The sequence below is a fragment of the Mobula birostris genome, chromosome 15 (assembly GCF_030028105.1).
Source record: "Mobula birostris isolate sMobBir1 chromosome 15, sMobBir1.hap1, whole genome shotgun sequence".
NCBI classification, from domain to species: Eukaryota; Metazoa; Chordata; class Chondrichthyes; order Myliobatiformes; family Myliobatidae; genus Mobula; species Mobula birostris.
This window is the reverse complement of record NC_092384.1, coordinates 6,514,160-6,530,429: the sequence shown is the minus strand read 5'-3', so window position 1 is coordinate 6,530,429 and position 16,270 is coordinate 6,514,160. Positions and strand designations below refer to the sequence as shown.

General features: G+C 49.8%; 1 protein-coding gene across 1 annotated transcript in view; it reads right to left on the bottom strand.

Annotated features, from left to right (window-relative positions):
- Positions 1-7,314: 7,314 nt before the first annotated feature.
- Positions 7,315-16,270, bottom strand: part of slc38a7 (solute carrier family 38 member 7) — a 58,047-nt gene continuing 49,091 nt past the window's right edge. Inside the window, exons 9-11 of the mRNA XM_072279264.1 lie at positions 15,410-15,609; positions 14,074-14,128; positions 7,315-8,470 (exon numbers count right to left, since the gene is read on the bottom strand). Coding sequence (XP_072135365.1) covers positions 8,368-8,470; positions 14,074-14,128; positions 15,410-15,609 — 358 coding nt within the window. The 3' untranslated portion in view covers positions 7,315-8,367. The remainder of the gene's footprint in view (positions 8,471-14,073; positions 14,129-15,409; positions 15,610-16,270) is intronic.

Here is a 16,270-nt window from a genome sequence, read left to right as displayed (position 1 = left end):
GATCCATGAGAGAGGAGAGCGGACGGTGAATCAGATCGATGGGAGAGCAGAGCGGACGGTGAATCTGATCGATAGGAGAGGAGAGTGGACGGTGAATCTGATCGATGAGAGAGGAGAGCGGACGGAGAATCTGATCCATGAGAGAGGGGAGTGGACGGTGAATCTGATCGATGAGAGAGGAGAGCGGACGGTGAATCTGATCGATGGGAGAGGGCAGTGGACGGTGAATCTGATCGATAGGAGAGATCTGATCCATGGGAGAGCAGAGCGGACGGTGAATCTGATCGATGGGAGAGCAGAGCGGACGGTAAATCTGATCGATGGGAAAGCAGAGAGGACGGTGAATCTGATCGAGAGGAGAGGCGAGTGGACGGTAAATCTGATCGATAGGAGAGATCTGATCCATGAGAGAGGAGAGCGGACGGTGAATCAGATCGATGGGAGAGCAGAGCGGACGGTGAATCTGATCGATGAGAGAGGAGTGTGGACGGTGAATCTGATTGATGGGAGAGGGGAGTGGACGGTGAATCTTATCGATGGTAGAGGAGAGCGGACGATGAATCTGATCAATCGGAGAAGGGAGTGGACGGTGAATCTGATCGATGGGAGAGCAGAGCGGATGGTGAATCTGATCGATGGGAGAGGAGAGTGGACGGTGAATCTGATCGATAGGAGAGGGAGTGGACGGTGAATCTGATCGATGGGAGAGGGCAGTGGATGGTGAATCTGTTTGATGGGTGAGGAGAGTGGACGGTAAATCTGATCGATAGGAGAGATCTGATCCATGAGAGAGGAGAGCGGACGGTGAATCTGATCGATGAGAGAGGAGTGTGGACGGTGAATCTGATTGATGGGAGAGGGGAGTGGACGGTAAATCGGATCGAAGAGAGAAGGGAGTGGACGGTGAATCTGATCGTGAGAGAGAGGGGAGTGGACGGTGAATCTGATCGATAGGACAGGAGAGTGGACGGTGAATCTGATCGCTAGGAGAAGAGAGTAGACGGACAATCTGATCGATAGGAGAGGGGAGTGTACGGTGAATCTAATCGATGGGAGAGAAGAGTGAACAGTGAATCTGATCTATCAGAGAGGGGAGTAGACGGTAATCTGATCGATAGGCGAGGAGACTGGAAGGTAAATCTGTTCGATAGAAGAGGAGACTGGAAGGTGAATCTGATCGATAGGAGAGGAGAGTGGATGGTCAATCTGATCGATGGGAGAGAGGGGTGGACGGTGAATCTGATCAATGAGAGAGGAGAGTGGACAGTGAATCTGATCGATAGGAGAGGAGAGTGGACGGTGAATCTGATCGATGGGAGAGAGGGGTGGACGGTGAATCTGATCAATGAGAGAGGAGAGCGGACGGTGAATCAGATCGATGGGAGAGCAGAGCGGACGGTGAATCTGATTGATAGGACAGGAGAGTGGACGGTGAATCTGATCGACGGGAGAGGGGAGTGGACGGTGAATCTGTTCGACGGGAGAGGGGAGTGGATGGTGAATCTGTTCGACGGGAGAGGGGAGTGGATGGTGAATCTGATCAACGATAGAGCAGAGCGGACGGTGAATCTGATCGATGGGAGAGGGGAGTGGATGGTGAATCTGATCGATGAGAGAGGAGAGTGGACGGTGAATCTGATCGATGAGAGAGATGAGTGGACGGTGAATCTGATCGATGGGACAGGGCAGTGGACGGTGAATCTGATTGCTAGGAGAGGAGAGTGGACGGTGAATCTGATCGATGGGAGAGGAGATTGCACGGTAAATCTGATCGATAGGAGAGATCTGATCCATGAGAGAGGAGAGCGGACGGTGAATCTGATCGATGGGAGAGCAGAGCGGACGTTGAATCTGATTGATAGGACTGGAGAGTGGACGGTGAATCTGATCGACGATAGAGCAGAGCGGACGGTGAATCTGATCGATAGGAGAGGGGAGTGGACGGTGAATCTGATCGATGGGAGAGATCTGATCCATGAGAGAGGAGAGCGGACGGTGAATCAGATCGATGGGAGAGCAGAGCGGATGGTGAATCTGTTTGATAGGACAGGAGAGTGGACGGTGAATCTGATCGATGAGAGAGGAGTGTGGACGGTGAATCTGATTGATGGGAGAGGAGAGCGGACGATGAATCTGATCAATCGGAGAAGGGAGTGGACGGTGAATCTGATCGATGGAGAGCAGAGCAGATGGTGAATCTGACCGATGGGGGAGGAGAGTGGACGGTGAATCTGACCGATGGGAGAGGAGAGTGGACGGTAAATCTGATCGATAGGAGAGATCTGATACATGAGAGAGGAGAGCGGACGGTGAATCAGATCGATGGGAGAGCAGAGCGGACGGTGAATCTGATTGATAGGACAGGAGAGTGGACGGTGAATCTGATCGACGGGAGAGGGGAGTGGACGGTGAATCTGTTCGACGGGAGAGGGGAGTGGATGGTGAAACTGATCGACGATAGAGCAGAGCGGACGATGAATCTGATTGATGGGAGAGGGGAGTGGACGGTGAATCTGTTCGACGGGAGAGGGGAGTGGATGGTGAAACTGATCGACGATAGAGCAGAGCGGACGATGAATCTGATTGATGGGAGAGGGCAGTGGACGGTGAATCTGATCGATGGGAGAGGGCAGTGGACGGTGAATCTGATCGATGGGAGAGGGCAGTGGACGGTGAATCTGATCGATGGGAGAGGGCAGTGGACGGTGAATCTGATCGATGGGAGAGGGCAGTGGACGGTGAATCTGATCGATGGGAGAGCAGAGCGGATGGTGAATCTGATTGATAGGACAGGAGTGTGGACTGTGAATCTGATTGATGGGAGAGGGGAGTGGACGGTGAATCTGATCGACAGGAGAGGAGACTGGAAGGTGAATCTGATCGATGGGAGAGGAGAGTGGACGGTGAATCTTATCGATGGTAGAGGAGAGCGGACGATGAATCTGATCAATCGGAGAAGGGAGTGGACGGTGAATCTGATCGATGGGAGAGCAGAGCGGATGGTGAATCTGATCGATGGGAGAGGAGAGTGGACGGTGAATCTGATCGATAGGAGAGGGAGTGGACGGTGAATCTGATCGATGGGAGAGGGCAGTGGATGGTGAATCTGTTTGATGGGTGAGGAGAGTGGACGGTAAATCTGATCGATAGGAGAGATCTGATCCATGAGAGAGGAGAGCGGACGGTGAATCTGATCGATGAGAGAGGAGTGTGGACGGTGAATCTGATTGATGGGAGAGGGGAGTGGACGGTAAATCGGATCGAAGAGAGAAGGGAGTGGACGGTGAATCTGATCGTGAGAGAGAGGGGAGTGGACGGTGAATCTGATCGATAGGACAGGAGAGTGGACGGTGAATCTGATCGCTAGGAGAAGAGAGTAGACGGACAATCTGATCGATAGGAGAGGGGAGTGTACGGTGAATCTAATCGATGGGAGAGAAGAGTGAACAGTGAATCTGATCTATCAGAGAGGGGAGTAGACGGTAATCTGATCGATAGGCGAGGAGACTGGAAGGTAAATCTGTTCGATAGAAGAGGAGACTGGAAGGTGAATCTGATCGATAGGAGAGGAGAGTGGATGGTCAATCTGATCGATGGGAGAGAGGGGTGGACGGTGAATCTGATCAATGAGAGAGGAGAGTGGACAGTGAATCTGATCGATAGGAGAGGAGAGTGGACGGTGAATCTGATCGATGGGAGAGAGGGGTGGACGGTGAATCTGATCAATGAGAGAGGAGAGCGGACGGTGAATCAGATCGATGGGAGAGCAGAGCGGACGGTGAATCTGATTGATAGGACAGGAGAGTGGACGGTGAATCTGATCGACGGGAGAGGGGAGTGGACGGTGAATCTGTTCGACGGGAGAGGGGAGTGGATGGTGAATCTGTTCGACGGGAGAGGGGAGTGGATGGTGAATCTGATCAACGATAGAGCAGAGCGGACGGTGAATCTGATCGATGGGAGAGGGGAGTGGATGGTGAATCTGATCGATGAGAGAGGAGAGTGGACGGTGAATCTGATCGATGAGAGAGATGAGTGGACGGTGAATCTGATCGATGGGACAGGGCAGTGGACGGTGAATCTGATTGCTAGGAGAGGAGAGTGGACGGTGAATCTGATCGATGGGAGAGGAGATTGCACGGTAAATCTGATCGATAGGAGAGATCTGATCCATGAGAGAGGAGAGCGGACGGTGAATCTGATCGATGGGAGAGCAGAGCGGACGTTGAATCTGATTGATAGGACTGGAGAGTGGACGGTGAATCTGATCGACGATAGAGCAGAGCGGACGGTGAATCTGATCGATAGGAGAGGGGAGTGGACGGTGAATCTGATCGATGGGAGAGATCTGATCCATGAGAGAGGAGAGCGGACGGTGAATCAGATCGATGGGAGAGCAGAGCGGATGGTGAATCTGTTTGATAGGACAGGAGAGTGGACGGTGAATCTGATCGATGAGAGAGGAGTGTGGACGGTGAATCTGATTGATGGGAGAGGAGAGCGGACGATGAATCTGATCAATCGGAGAAGGGAGTGGACGGTGAATCTGATCGATGGAGAGCAGAGCAGATGGTGAATCTGACCGATGGGGGAGGAGAGTGGACGGTGAATCTGACCGATGGGAGAGGAGAGTGGACGGTAAATCTGATCGATAGGAGAGATCTGATACATGAGAGAGGAGAGCGGACGGTGAATCAGATCGATGGGAGAGCAGAGCGGACTGTGAATCTGATTGATAGGACAGGAGAGTGGACGGTGAATCTGATCGACGGGAGAGGGGAGTGGACGGTGAATCTGTTCGACGGGAGAGGGGAGTGGATGGTGAAACTGATCGACGATAGAGCAGAGCGGACGATGAATCTGATTGATGGGAGAGGGGAGTGGACGGTGAATCTGTTCGACGGGAGAGGGGAGTGGATGGTGAAACTGATCGACGATAGAGCAGAGCGGACGATGAATCTGATTGATGGGAGAGGGCAGTGGACGGTGAATCTGATCGATGGGAGAGGGCAGTGGACGGTGAATCTGATCGATGGGAGAGGGCAGTGGACGGTGAATCTGATCAATGGGAGAGGGCAGTGGACGGTGAATCTGATCGATGGGAGAGGGCAGTGGACGGTGAATCTGATCGATGGGAGAGCAGAGCGGATGGTGAATCTGATTGATAGGACAGGAGTGTGGACTGTGAATCTGATTGATGGGAGAGGGGAGTGGACGGTGAATCTGATCGACAGGAGAGGAGACTGGAAGGTGAATCTGATCGATAGGAGAGGAGAGTGGACGGTGAATCTGATCGATAGGAGAGGAGAGTGGACGGTGAATCTGATTGAAGAGAGAGGGGAGTGGACGGTGAATCTGATCGATAGGAGAGGTGAGTGGACGGTGAATCTGATCGATGGGAGAGGGCTGTGGACGGTGAATCTGATCGATGGGAGAGGGCAGTGGACAGTGAATCTGATCGATGGGAGAGCAGAGCGGATGGTGAATCTGATTGATAGGACAGGAGAGTGGACGGTGAATCTGATCGATGAGAGAGGAGTGTGGACGGTGAATCTGATTGATGGGAGAGGGGAGTGGACGGTAAATCAGATCGATGGGAGAGGGGAGTGGACGGTGAATCGGATTGACAGGAGAGGAGACTGGAAGGTGAATCTGATCGACAGGAGAGGAGAGTGGACGGTGAATCTGATCGATAGGAGAGGAGAGTGGACGGTGAATCTGATTGAAGAGAGAGGGGAGTGGACGGTGAATCTGATTGAAGAGAGAGGGGAGTGGACGGTGAATCTGATCGTGAGAGAGAGGGGAGTGGACAGTGAATCTGATCGATAGGACAGGAGAGTGGACGGTGAATCTGATCGCTAGGAGAAGAGAGTGGACGGACAATCTGATCGATAGGAGAGGGGAGTGTACAGTGAATCTAATCGATGGGAGAGAAGAGTGAACAGTGAATCTGATCTATCAGAGAGGGGAGTAGACGGTAATCTGATCGATAGGCGAGGAGACTGGAAGGTGAATCTGTTCGATAGAAGAGGAGACTGGAAGGTGAATCTGATAGATAGGAGAGGAGAGTGGACGGTGAATATGATCGACGGGAGAGGGGAGTGGACGGTGAATCTGATCGACGGGAGAGGGGAGTGGACGGTGAATCTGATCGATGAGAGAGGAGAGTGGACAGTAGATCTGATCGATAGGAGAGATCTGATCCATGGGAGAGCAGAGCGGACGGTGAATCGGGTCGATGGGAGAGCAGAGCGGACGGTGAATCTGATCGAGAGGAGAGGGGAGTGGACGGTGAATCGGATCGATGGGAGAGAAGAGTGAACAGTGAATCTGATCTATCAGAGAGGGGAGTAGACGGTAATCTGATCGATAGGCGAGGAGACTGGAAGGTGAATCTGTGCGATAGAAGAGGAGACTGGAAGGTGAATCTGATAGATAGGAGAGGAGAGTGGATGGTGAATCTGATCGATGGGAGAGGAGAGTGGACGGTGAATATGATCGATGGGACAGGGGAGTGGACGGTGAATCTGATCGACGGGAGAGGGGAGTGGGTGGTGAATCTGATCGACGGGAGAGGGGAGTGGACGGTGAATCTGATTGACGGGAGAGGGGAGTGGACGGTGAATCTGATCGATAGGAGAGGATAGCGGACGGTGAATCTGATCGATGGGAGAGCAGAGCGGATGGTGAATCTGATCGATGGGATAGCAGAGCGGATGGTGAATCTGATTGATGGGAGAGGGGAGTGGATGGTGAATCTGATCGATGAGAGAGGAGTGTGGACGGTGAATCTGATCGACGGGAGAGCAGAGCGGACGGTGAATCTGATCGATAGGAGAGGATAGCGGACGGTGAATCTTATCGATGGTAGAGGAGAGCGGACGATGAATCTGATCAATCGGAGAAGGGAGTGGACGGTGAATCTGATCCATGAGAGAGGAGAGCGGACGGTGAATCTGATCGAGAGGAGAGGAGAGTGGACAGTGAAGCTGATCGATGGGAGAGGGGAGTGGATGGTGAATCTGATCGATGGGAGAGGGGAGTGGACGGTGAATCTGATCGATGGGAGAGGGGATTGGACGGTGAATCTGATCGATGGGAGAGGGGATTGGACGGTGAATCTGATCGATGGGAGAGGGGATTGGATGGTGAATCTGATCGATGGGAGAGGGGAGTGGACGGTGGTAGAAAAGAAAGGAGAGGAAAAAGCAGCATCTCCGGAATCTCAATGACCGTCAGCTTTGGTATGACTTAGCTGACTCATAGCTCAGGAAAGCCACAGACCTCACCTCAGATCATGTGAATTAGTAATGATTCAACTATGAAAATGCACCTTTATTGAAAGTTGGAAAGTCAGACAGATTCCCATTTTCCAACACTGAGTCCTGGAACGCACTGACGGTTGATCAAACAGGCCTGAGAAGACACGGAACCTGCTTGGGTGCACTGCAGTCCTGCTCTGATGGCGTACAGTGTTTGCATTGCTGATTGCCTTACTCCATGGGTTATAAAAAGTGCACAGACAGCCCCAAATCAACAACCTTCTCTTTTCAAGTCATCTAAAAAACAGCACCAGATTCAGACAATTCTCAGCACATTCTGGAGAGGAAAGGCCAAGCCGACTTCCCATCTCCTGCTGTGGTAAGAAGCGTTGGCTCTGTCTGGTGCCCAGAACATGCCGTAGGGACACAGGTGAATGGGTTGGGTAGGGGTGGGTAGGTGTGCATCGCCCTAGCAGCACAGGTCAATGGGTTGGCTGGGGGTGGGTCTCTGTGCACGTGGAATAGTGAGACATAGGTAGTGGGCTCCAGGGAAGGCGTTCATCTAATTAGTGTATGAACGACAATTGACTCATTCACTCGTGCATAGTTTTAGTGGTCAGAGCAGTTCTAACAGAATCCCTTCTACTCAAAAGGTGAGTGGGATGCTTCCAGCACCATGGTGAGTTTCAAAGTGCTGGTGATTGAATGAACAAACCCTTCCTCAGCATTCTGGCTTGATCACAAAGTCTCCGACACACCCGGCTGAACTTGCGTTTGACCCCTGGAAATGGTGGTCTCCAAATGGCAGAAACCGGAGGTGCAGAGGAAGCCACAGTGGGGTCATCCACACAGCTCACAGATGCAAAATGAGGAAAAAAACAATCACTGTGTCGAACCATCAGGAAAAGCAAAGCACAACTCTCTCACTTTGAAGGCCAGTTATTGCAGAATCCTTCTACCCCACAGCACAGGCAAATTCAGTCACTCCACAGCTCCCGGAATGCCTGTAAACATTGGACGTGTCCAGCTCGCGTTGGACTACATTGATCTGGCAGCTGGATTTCACGGGGTGTAGTGGAGAGACAAGGTGGAGGAGGAGAGGCAGTCACTGGTGTTGAATCTGGAAGATGGAGCTCATGGTGCTGTGTCCGAAGATGAAAGCTCCCAGGCACACCATGAAGATCCCAAACAGTACCCGAAGCCACCAGCTGGAGGGGAAGGAACAGAGCGAGACCGGTTAGAAAACCAAAACTACAACACCCCGTCACAAAACCATAACATGGAAGAGAACAGCAGAACCGTGAAGATGGTGGTGAAGAGAGGCATTAACACCACCGTCGGCTGCTTTCAGATCTTGAAAGTTGACCAGTTCCTCAGATAAACCATGCCAGTAGTGAGGAGACAAAGAAAACACCCGGACCAGTTGATCTCTGCCACACAAGTGCCAGTCAGAGATTGCTAAAGCATTCAGCTTTAGTGTTACCCCACAAACAGCAATGCCAGCATTTAGAAGCTTAAGACCGTAAGACATTGGAATAGAATTAGGCCATTGGTCCCATCAAGTGTGCTCTGCCATTTGATCATGACTGATTTATTATCCCTCTCAACCTCATTCTCCTGCCTTCACACTATAAGCTTTGATTCCTCGATGACCCATGAACATATCAACTCCATCTTAAATATACCCAATGTCATGGTCTTCACAGTGTCCGTGGCAATGAATTCCATAGATACACCACCCTCTGGCTAATGGAATGCTTCTTCATCTGTTCTAAAAGCATGTCCTTCCATTGTGAGGCTGTGGCCTCTGTTCCTAAACTCCCACCCAACAGGAACATCCTCCCTACGTGCACACTATCTAGACCGTTCAATATCCAAGAGGTTTCAATGAGGTTTCCCCTCATTCTTCGAAGCTCCAGTGAGTACAGCCATCAGAGCTATCGTACATGAAGTCTTTCTTCAAGAGAAGAATCCTGTGAATGTCCTCTGGACCCTCCCCAGTATCAGCACATCCCCTCTTAGATAAGAGGTCCAATACTCCAAGTGCCATCTGGCCAATGCCTTAAAGCCTCAGCATGACACCTTAGCTTTTATATTCTCGTCCTCTGGAAATGAATCCTAGATTCGGGACATCTTCTTACTCTTTGATGCAAGATGGATTACCCTGAACAAGGTTGTATGATGTATTTTTTTAGTAAAGACAAATGAGGGGAGATGGAGAAACTGTTGCCATTAGTTGGAAGAATCAAACTGCAGGAGCAAAGTCGACAAACAACAGCCTGGCCTTTCATACCTGGAGTCGGGAAGTATGTAGAATGTGGCAGGAGTCGTGAAAGATTCAAATGCTATTTGCAGAAGACGCAAGTTCACTGGGCAATAATAAACTGAGCCTGACACTGTTAGGCAATGTTTGGAGGGGGAGTACAAGGGAAGGTAAGGAGAGGAGTGATTGTCACAGATCACCATGACATTGCCAACAGGCTCGAGGGGCAAAGGGCCAACTTGCACTCCCCCACCCTCCCTTCCTTATTCTGGCTTCTGCCCCCTTCCTTTGCAATCCTCATGAAGTGTCTCTGCCCAAAATGTCCCTGCGTAGGTGCTGTCTGACCTGCTGGGTTCCTCCAGCACTGTCTGTTGCACCTGTTCCATGTTCCCATCAGGAAGACAACGAAGGGAGAGGGAATGGTGATGCATGGAGATATTCCACATTTCCCAGCCCCACTGGATACAAAATCAGAAGGCTGAAACCTTCAGAGATAATGTCAAGCTCCATTGTTTCTAGACCAGCCTGATAACCGGTGTTGTGACTGTCTGCAGACTCCTTGCTCACACAGCTCGGGATCTAATCTCAGCAGAACCCGTCTCTTCCAGCTCTTGCAACCAACTCATTCTGCTCAGGTCATGACCACCCCCCCACCCCAACTCTATGCATGACATCTGACACGTAGGCTCATGCACAGCTTTATTGGCCAATGTCTTGGTACATATCAGCACCAATGACATGGGGAGGAGAAGAGAAGAGGTCCTACAGAGAGAACTGAAAGAGCTAGTTAGAAAGCTGGGAAACAGGACCTCCAGGGTAGTAATCTCCGGAATGCTGCTTGTGCCACGCAACAGTGAGAGTATGAACGGGATGATTTGGCAGGTGAATATGTGACTGACAAGCTGGTGCAGGGGGCAGGGTTTCAGATTTAAAGATCACTGGGATCTCTTCTGGGGAAGGCATGAACTTTTCAAAAGGGATGGGCTACACCCAAACCCGAGAGGGACCAATATCCTTGCGGGTTTGCTGGCGTTGTTGGGGAGGGTTTAACTAATCTGGCAGGGAGATGGGAAAATGAGTGATAGGGCTGAGGATAGGGTTGTTGGCTTACAAGCAGAGGCAGCGTGTAGTCAAACCGTCAGGAAAGTCAGGCAGATGACCGGGCAAGACTTCAGTCAGTGGGATGGGCTGCAGTGTAAAAGGGGGACCAACTGGAAGGGGTGACAAATACAGGACTGAAGGTGTTACATTTGAATGCACACAGTATATGGAATAAGGGAGATGAGCTTGTAGTGCAGTTAGAGGCTGGCATATATGACATTGTGGGTATCACGGAGTCATGGCTAAAAAAAGACTATTGTAGTTAGTAGCTTCATATCCAAGGATACACAATCTGTCCAAAGTACAGGCAGGTAGGCATGGGAGCAGTGGCTCTGCTGGTAAAAAAAAAAAAATGAAATCAAATCTTTAGAAAGATGTGACATAGGATCAGAAGATTTAGAATCCTAGTGGGTAGAGTTCAGGAACTGCAAGGATGGGAGTTACTTACAGGCCTGCGACCAATAGCCAGGATGTGGGCTACAAATTACAGCGGGAGATAGGAAAAGCATGTCAAAAACACAATGCTAGTCATAGGGGATTTCAATATGCAGATAGATTGGGATAATCAAGTTGACACCGAACCCCAAGAGAATAGTTGTGGAATGCCTCCGAGATAGCTTTTTGGAGCAGCTTGTGATTGAGCACACTCTGGGATCAGTAATTCTGGATTGGGTGTTGTGTAACGAACAGGATACGATTAGAGAGCTGTTGGAAAGAGTTTTTTTTAATGTTTTTGTTAAGGTATAAGGTAACAGTTGAATTAATGCAAGACTGAATTTGTAGTTCCATAATATACAATTTGTATTTTTGACCTGTATTTTTCACAATGTTAGACTCCAACTATTGGTGACAAAGTGATAACAGTTACGTAACGGTTTATCATCTTTCATTTTTCATTGGCTGAATGTTAAAAAAGCTACTCCTGTGTGGCTTCTAATTGGCCTTTTGTTTCTCTCAGGAATTTGCCTCATCTCCGTATAAGTGTCCATTTCTGCAAAAATCACCATCTCGTCTTTCTTTGTCTTTATCCTTAGTTCTTTTAAGTTTCATGTGTTCTGCGCCTGTTCTTTTGTTTAAAGTTTAAATAAATGAGTGCAAAGCAACAAATTTCAACCCATTCTCGGACTCCTAAAAGAACCTGTGGGTCGAAAACAAGAAACAACAGATGCGACAGAACCAGAGGTAAAGGAACTCTTAGGAAACAGTGATAGAATGTACCCTGCAATTTCAGGAGGAGAAGCTAAAGGCAGATTTATCAATATTTCAGTGGAGTAAGGGAATTACAGAGGCATGAGAGAGGAGCTGGCCAAAGTTGATTGGAAGGGCGCACTAGCAGAGATGACGGCAGAGCAGCAATGGCTGGAGTTTCTGGGAGTAATTCAGAAAGTGCAGGATAGATACATCCTAAAGAAGAGGAAGTATTTTAAAGGCAGGTTGATGCAACCATGGCTGACAAGTCAAAGCCAACATTAAAGCAAAAGAGAGGACATTTAATAGAGCAAAATTAGTGGGAAGTTCAAGGCTTGGGAAATTTTAAAAAACAAACAGAAGGCATCTAAAAAAAACATTAGGGGGAGAAAAGATAAAACAGGAAGGCAAGCTCAGCAATAATATCAAAAATGATACCGAAGTTTTTTTTCCCCAGATATATACAGAGTAAAAGAAAGGGGAGAGAAGACATTGGACTGCTGGAAAGTGACATTAAAGCGATAATAACGAAGGACAAGAAAATGGCGGACGAATTGAATAGGTATTTTGCATCAGTTTTCACTGAGAAAGCTGGAAGTTCAAGGGTGTCCAGGGGCAGAAATGAGTACAGTTGCTATTACTAGGGAGATGGTGCTTGAGAAACTCAAAGGTCTGAAAGTAGATAAGTCAGTTCGACATGATGGACTACACCTCAGAATTCTAAAGGAAGTGGCTGGAGAGGTTGTAGAGGCATTAGTAATGATCTTTCAGGAATCAATAGATTCTGGCATGGAACACACAAGAAATGTTGGAGGAACTCAGCAGGGCAGGCAGCAGTTACATTATATACAGTTGACGTTTCAGGCCGAGATACTTCACCAGGATGGAAGGAGGGTCTTGGCCTGAAACATCGACTGTTTACTCTTTTCCATAGATGCTGCCTGGCCTGCTGAGTTCCTCCAGCATTTTATGTGTGGTCCTTGGATTTCCAGCCTCTGAAGATTTTCTCTTGTTTGAGATTGTGGCACGGTTCTTGAGGACTGGAAAACTTTAAATATCACTCCACTCTTCAAGAAAGGAGGGAGGTAGAAGTAACAAAATTATAGGCCTGCTAGCCTGACCTCAAAGGTTGGGAAGACATTGGAGACGATTTTGGATGTGATTTTGGAATACTTGGAGGCACATGATAAAATAGGCCATGCTTTCCTTATGGGAAAATCTTGCCATACAGGAGGCTGCTGAACTGGGTAAGAGGCCAGGGCATTACAGGGAAGATACCGGCATGGATGGAGCATTGGCTGATTGATAGGAGGCATGCACTTTGGTGGAAGAAATAAGGCACTGATGAGAAGGACTCACTTGGAGCATCATGAGCAGTTTTGGGCCCTTTATTTAAGAAAGGATGTGTTGACACTGGAGAGGGCTCGGAGAAGGTTCATGAGAATGATCTTGTGGATGAAAAGTTTATCTTATGAGGAGCCATTGATGGCGCTGGGAACACTGGAATTTAGAAGAATCAGGGACATCTCATTGACACCTATCAAATGTTGAAAGGCTTTGGTAGAGTGGATGTGGAGAGGATGTTTCCTTTGGAGGGGGAGCCTACAACCGGAGGATACAGTCTCAGAACAAAGGGACGCCCATTTAAAATAGAGATGAGGAGGAATTTCTTTAGCCAGAGAATGGTGAATCTGTGGAATTCATTGTCACAGGCGGCTGTGGAGGCTGAGTCATTGGGCGTATTTAAGACAAAGGTTGATAGGTTCTTGATTAGTCGGGGTGTGAAAGGTTACGGGGAGAAGGCAGGGAAAATGGTACTGAGAGAGAATGAATCAGCCATAATGAAATGGCAGAGCAGACTAGATGGACCGAATGGCCTGTCTTGTGGCCCTAAACTTTCTCTGAAACTTTCACTACAACACCACCCACCCTCAGTACACAACCCCAAGAACACTCTCTCCCCAACAGGCCCTTTCCACTCTTGCCATTAACTCAACAGGCCTCTCCTCCAGCTCTGCTGACTGGCTGGAAACAATGTAAAGGTCACCCCTCCCTCCCCAGGTCAGTAATAACCCCACACCCTTCTCCTCATCTCAGTGTACTGTCCCAAAAGCAGCCCCTCCCCAAGTCATCACTCTGATAAAGTACTCAGAGGTAGCCAAGTAAATGCACCATCAGGTCACTTGTCAGAGCGGATGTGGGAAAAAGATAGTTCAAGACGAAGGAACCAATGCTCAGGGTGCATCCGTTGGTATTTACCTGGCAGAGTTGGATTGCTGGATCTCAGAGAGCTTTGCTTTGATTAGACAGAGGCCTGAGAGCACAGAAAAACACATTAACAATAACCCAACAGACTTGTCCCATGCTCACCCACTCTGACACTCCCCACTCCGGCCAGCTGCCCCACATCCCCTCAATCGCTAACCCAAGCTGGGAACCTACTGCTGGCACCCTTGCAGGCAGGGGATCCCACGTTCCCAGCCAGTTTTATGCCATACGCAGAGCAGTGCACACAGCTCTGGCCTGCCCGCTGCAGGATGAGGAAGGTATGGAAGATGTTTACTGGGACGCTGCCTGGACTAGGGAGTATTAGCTAAAGTGGTTGGACACATACAGGCTGTTTTCCCTGGAGCGCTGGAGGCCCAAGGAGAGACCTGACAGAAATTTATCGGAAGGGTAAAGTCCCAGAATGAAAAATGTCAAACACTAGAGAACATGCATTGAAGGTGAGAGGGGAAAGTTCAAAAGAGATCCAAGAGGCAAGTTTCTTCCCCCAAAAGTTGTGGTGGGTGGCAGAACCAGTCACGGCAGCAGTGTCATTTACGCAGACATGGGATCAGGAAGGCAATCGTGGGCAGGCAGATGGGACGAGGTGAATTTGGCAATAAGGCTAGCATGGGCACGATGGGCTGAAGGGCCTGTGTCTCTACTGTACTGTTCTATTACTGCTGAATCTAGCTGCGCAGGGCTGCAGCCAACGGCCCAGATCACTGCCGTGTAGCAGAGCAGCTCTCCTCCACCCGTGGCTGTTGGGCCGTGCTCTGGAAATCAGTGATCTTACAATGAGGAACGGTTCCATAAACCCCCTCCTCAGCTCTCCTTCTCCACTGTTCCTCTAGTCAGCAGGAAATATGCCGGTTTGAGAGGAGAACCCCTGGGTTGCTCTGCTGCATCCCACTGAAACACAAACCCCTGCTGGGTGCTAGTTCCAAACCCCCCTCCCCCTCAGCATGCCCAAATAGTCTTCTAGCCCACTGTCGTACCAACTTTCACTACAGGAGTCAACATCTCCATTCTCCAAGTGACCATTTACTGCTTGCAGACCCTGCCTGACCTGAGTTTTCCCCGCATGCTTCTGTTTTTATCTCAGATTTCCAGTGTCGACAGCTTTCTTTCGATTTTCACCCCCAGCTGATTGCTGTTCAGATCTCTCCCCAGAGACCACCACAGCCCCACAAGCCCGGTGTGGCCACCCAGATCTGCTCCTAGCTGCATTATACATGACAAAGCTATTGTTGACTCTGCTGGCACACACACAGCCTCCTCTCTACAATGCCCCACGCTCCCCCCCCCACCCCACCCACGTGACCTGTACCTGGGAACAGCAAGATGAAGCAGGCAGCCAATCCCCCGATAACAGAGATCACTTTCCCGATGTCTGGGATGAAGAGGCCCAAAATCAGGGTCAGCACAAACCAGGTCACTGTCTGGAGTATCCGTCGCCGTCCCTCTCGATACCTGTCCACCTCCAGGGCCTCCCCCTTGCAACGGAGCCACAGGCCTTCAATCACAGCCCTGGATGAGAGGAGATGACAGTCAGAGCAAGATACACATTGACACGTGCCTCACCATCTTCCTCCCCGGCTTTCAACTCCACTTCTGCCTCAAATTCACAAATTGGACCATTGTTTCAGAATGCTCTCTGCCCCAAACGTACCACTAGGTCTATTGAGCTAAGAATTTACCTCATTACGACCTTGAACCTTATTGTCTACCTGCACTGCACCTTCTCTGTAGCTTTTACACTTTCTTCCGCATTGTTATCTCCACCTCTGTGTACTCTGCAATGATCTGATCTGCCTGAACAGTATGCGAGACAAGCTTTTCACTGTACCTCAGTAATTGTGACATTAATAAACCAACTCCAACTTCTCCTACCTCGACCCCCATCTTTTCTCCTTGGTCCAGCCACTTCCAAACTGTATTCACGACATCCCCCAACCCTTCTCCCATTCGACAGCTTCCAGTTCCTTTCTTGCCCCTCTATCCCACACCAGACAAGGTCCCGAGCACACTCCACCTCTTTCGGAAGCAAGAGGCCCAACTGGCTCTCCTCCACCAGCACACTCATTCACCTGGCTTCACTCACCTGCTCCAGTTCAAAAGGTAATGCTCTGGACACTCACCTGGGTTCAAGGTGCACCTGCCTTTAGTGGGACAGATGGAGGGGGCAGTG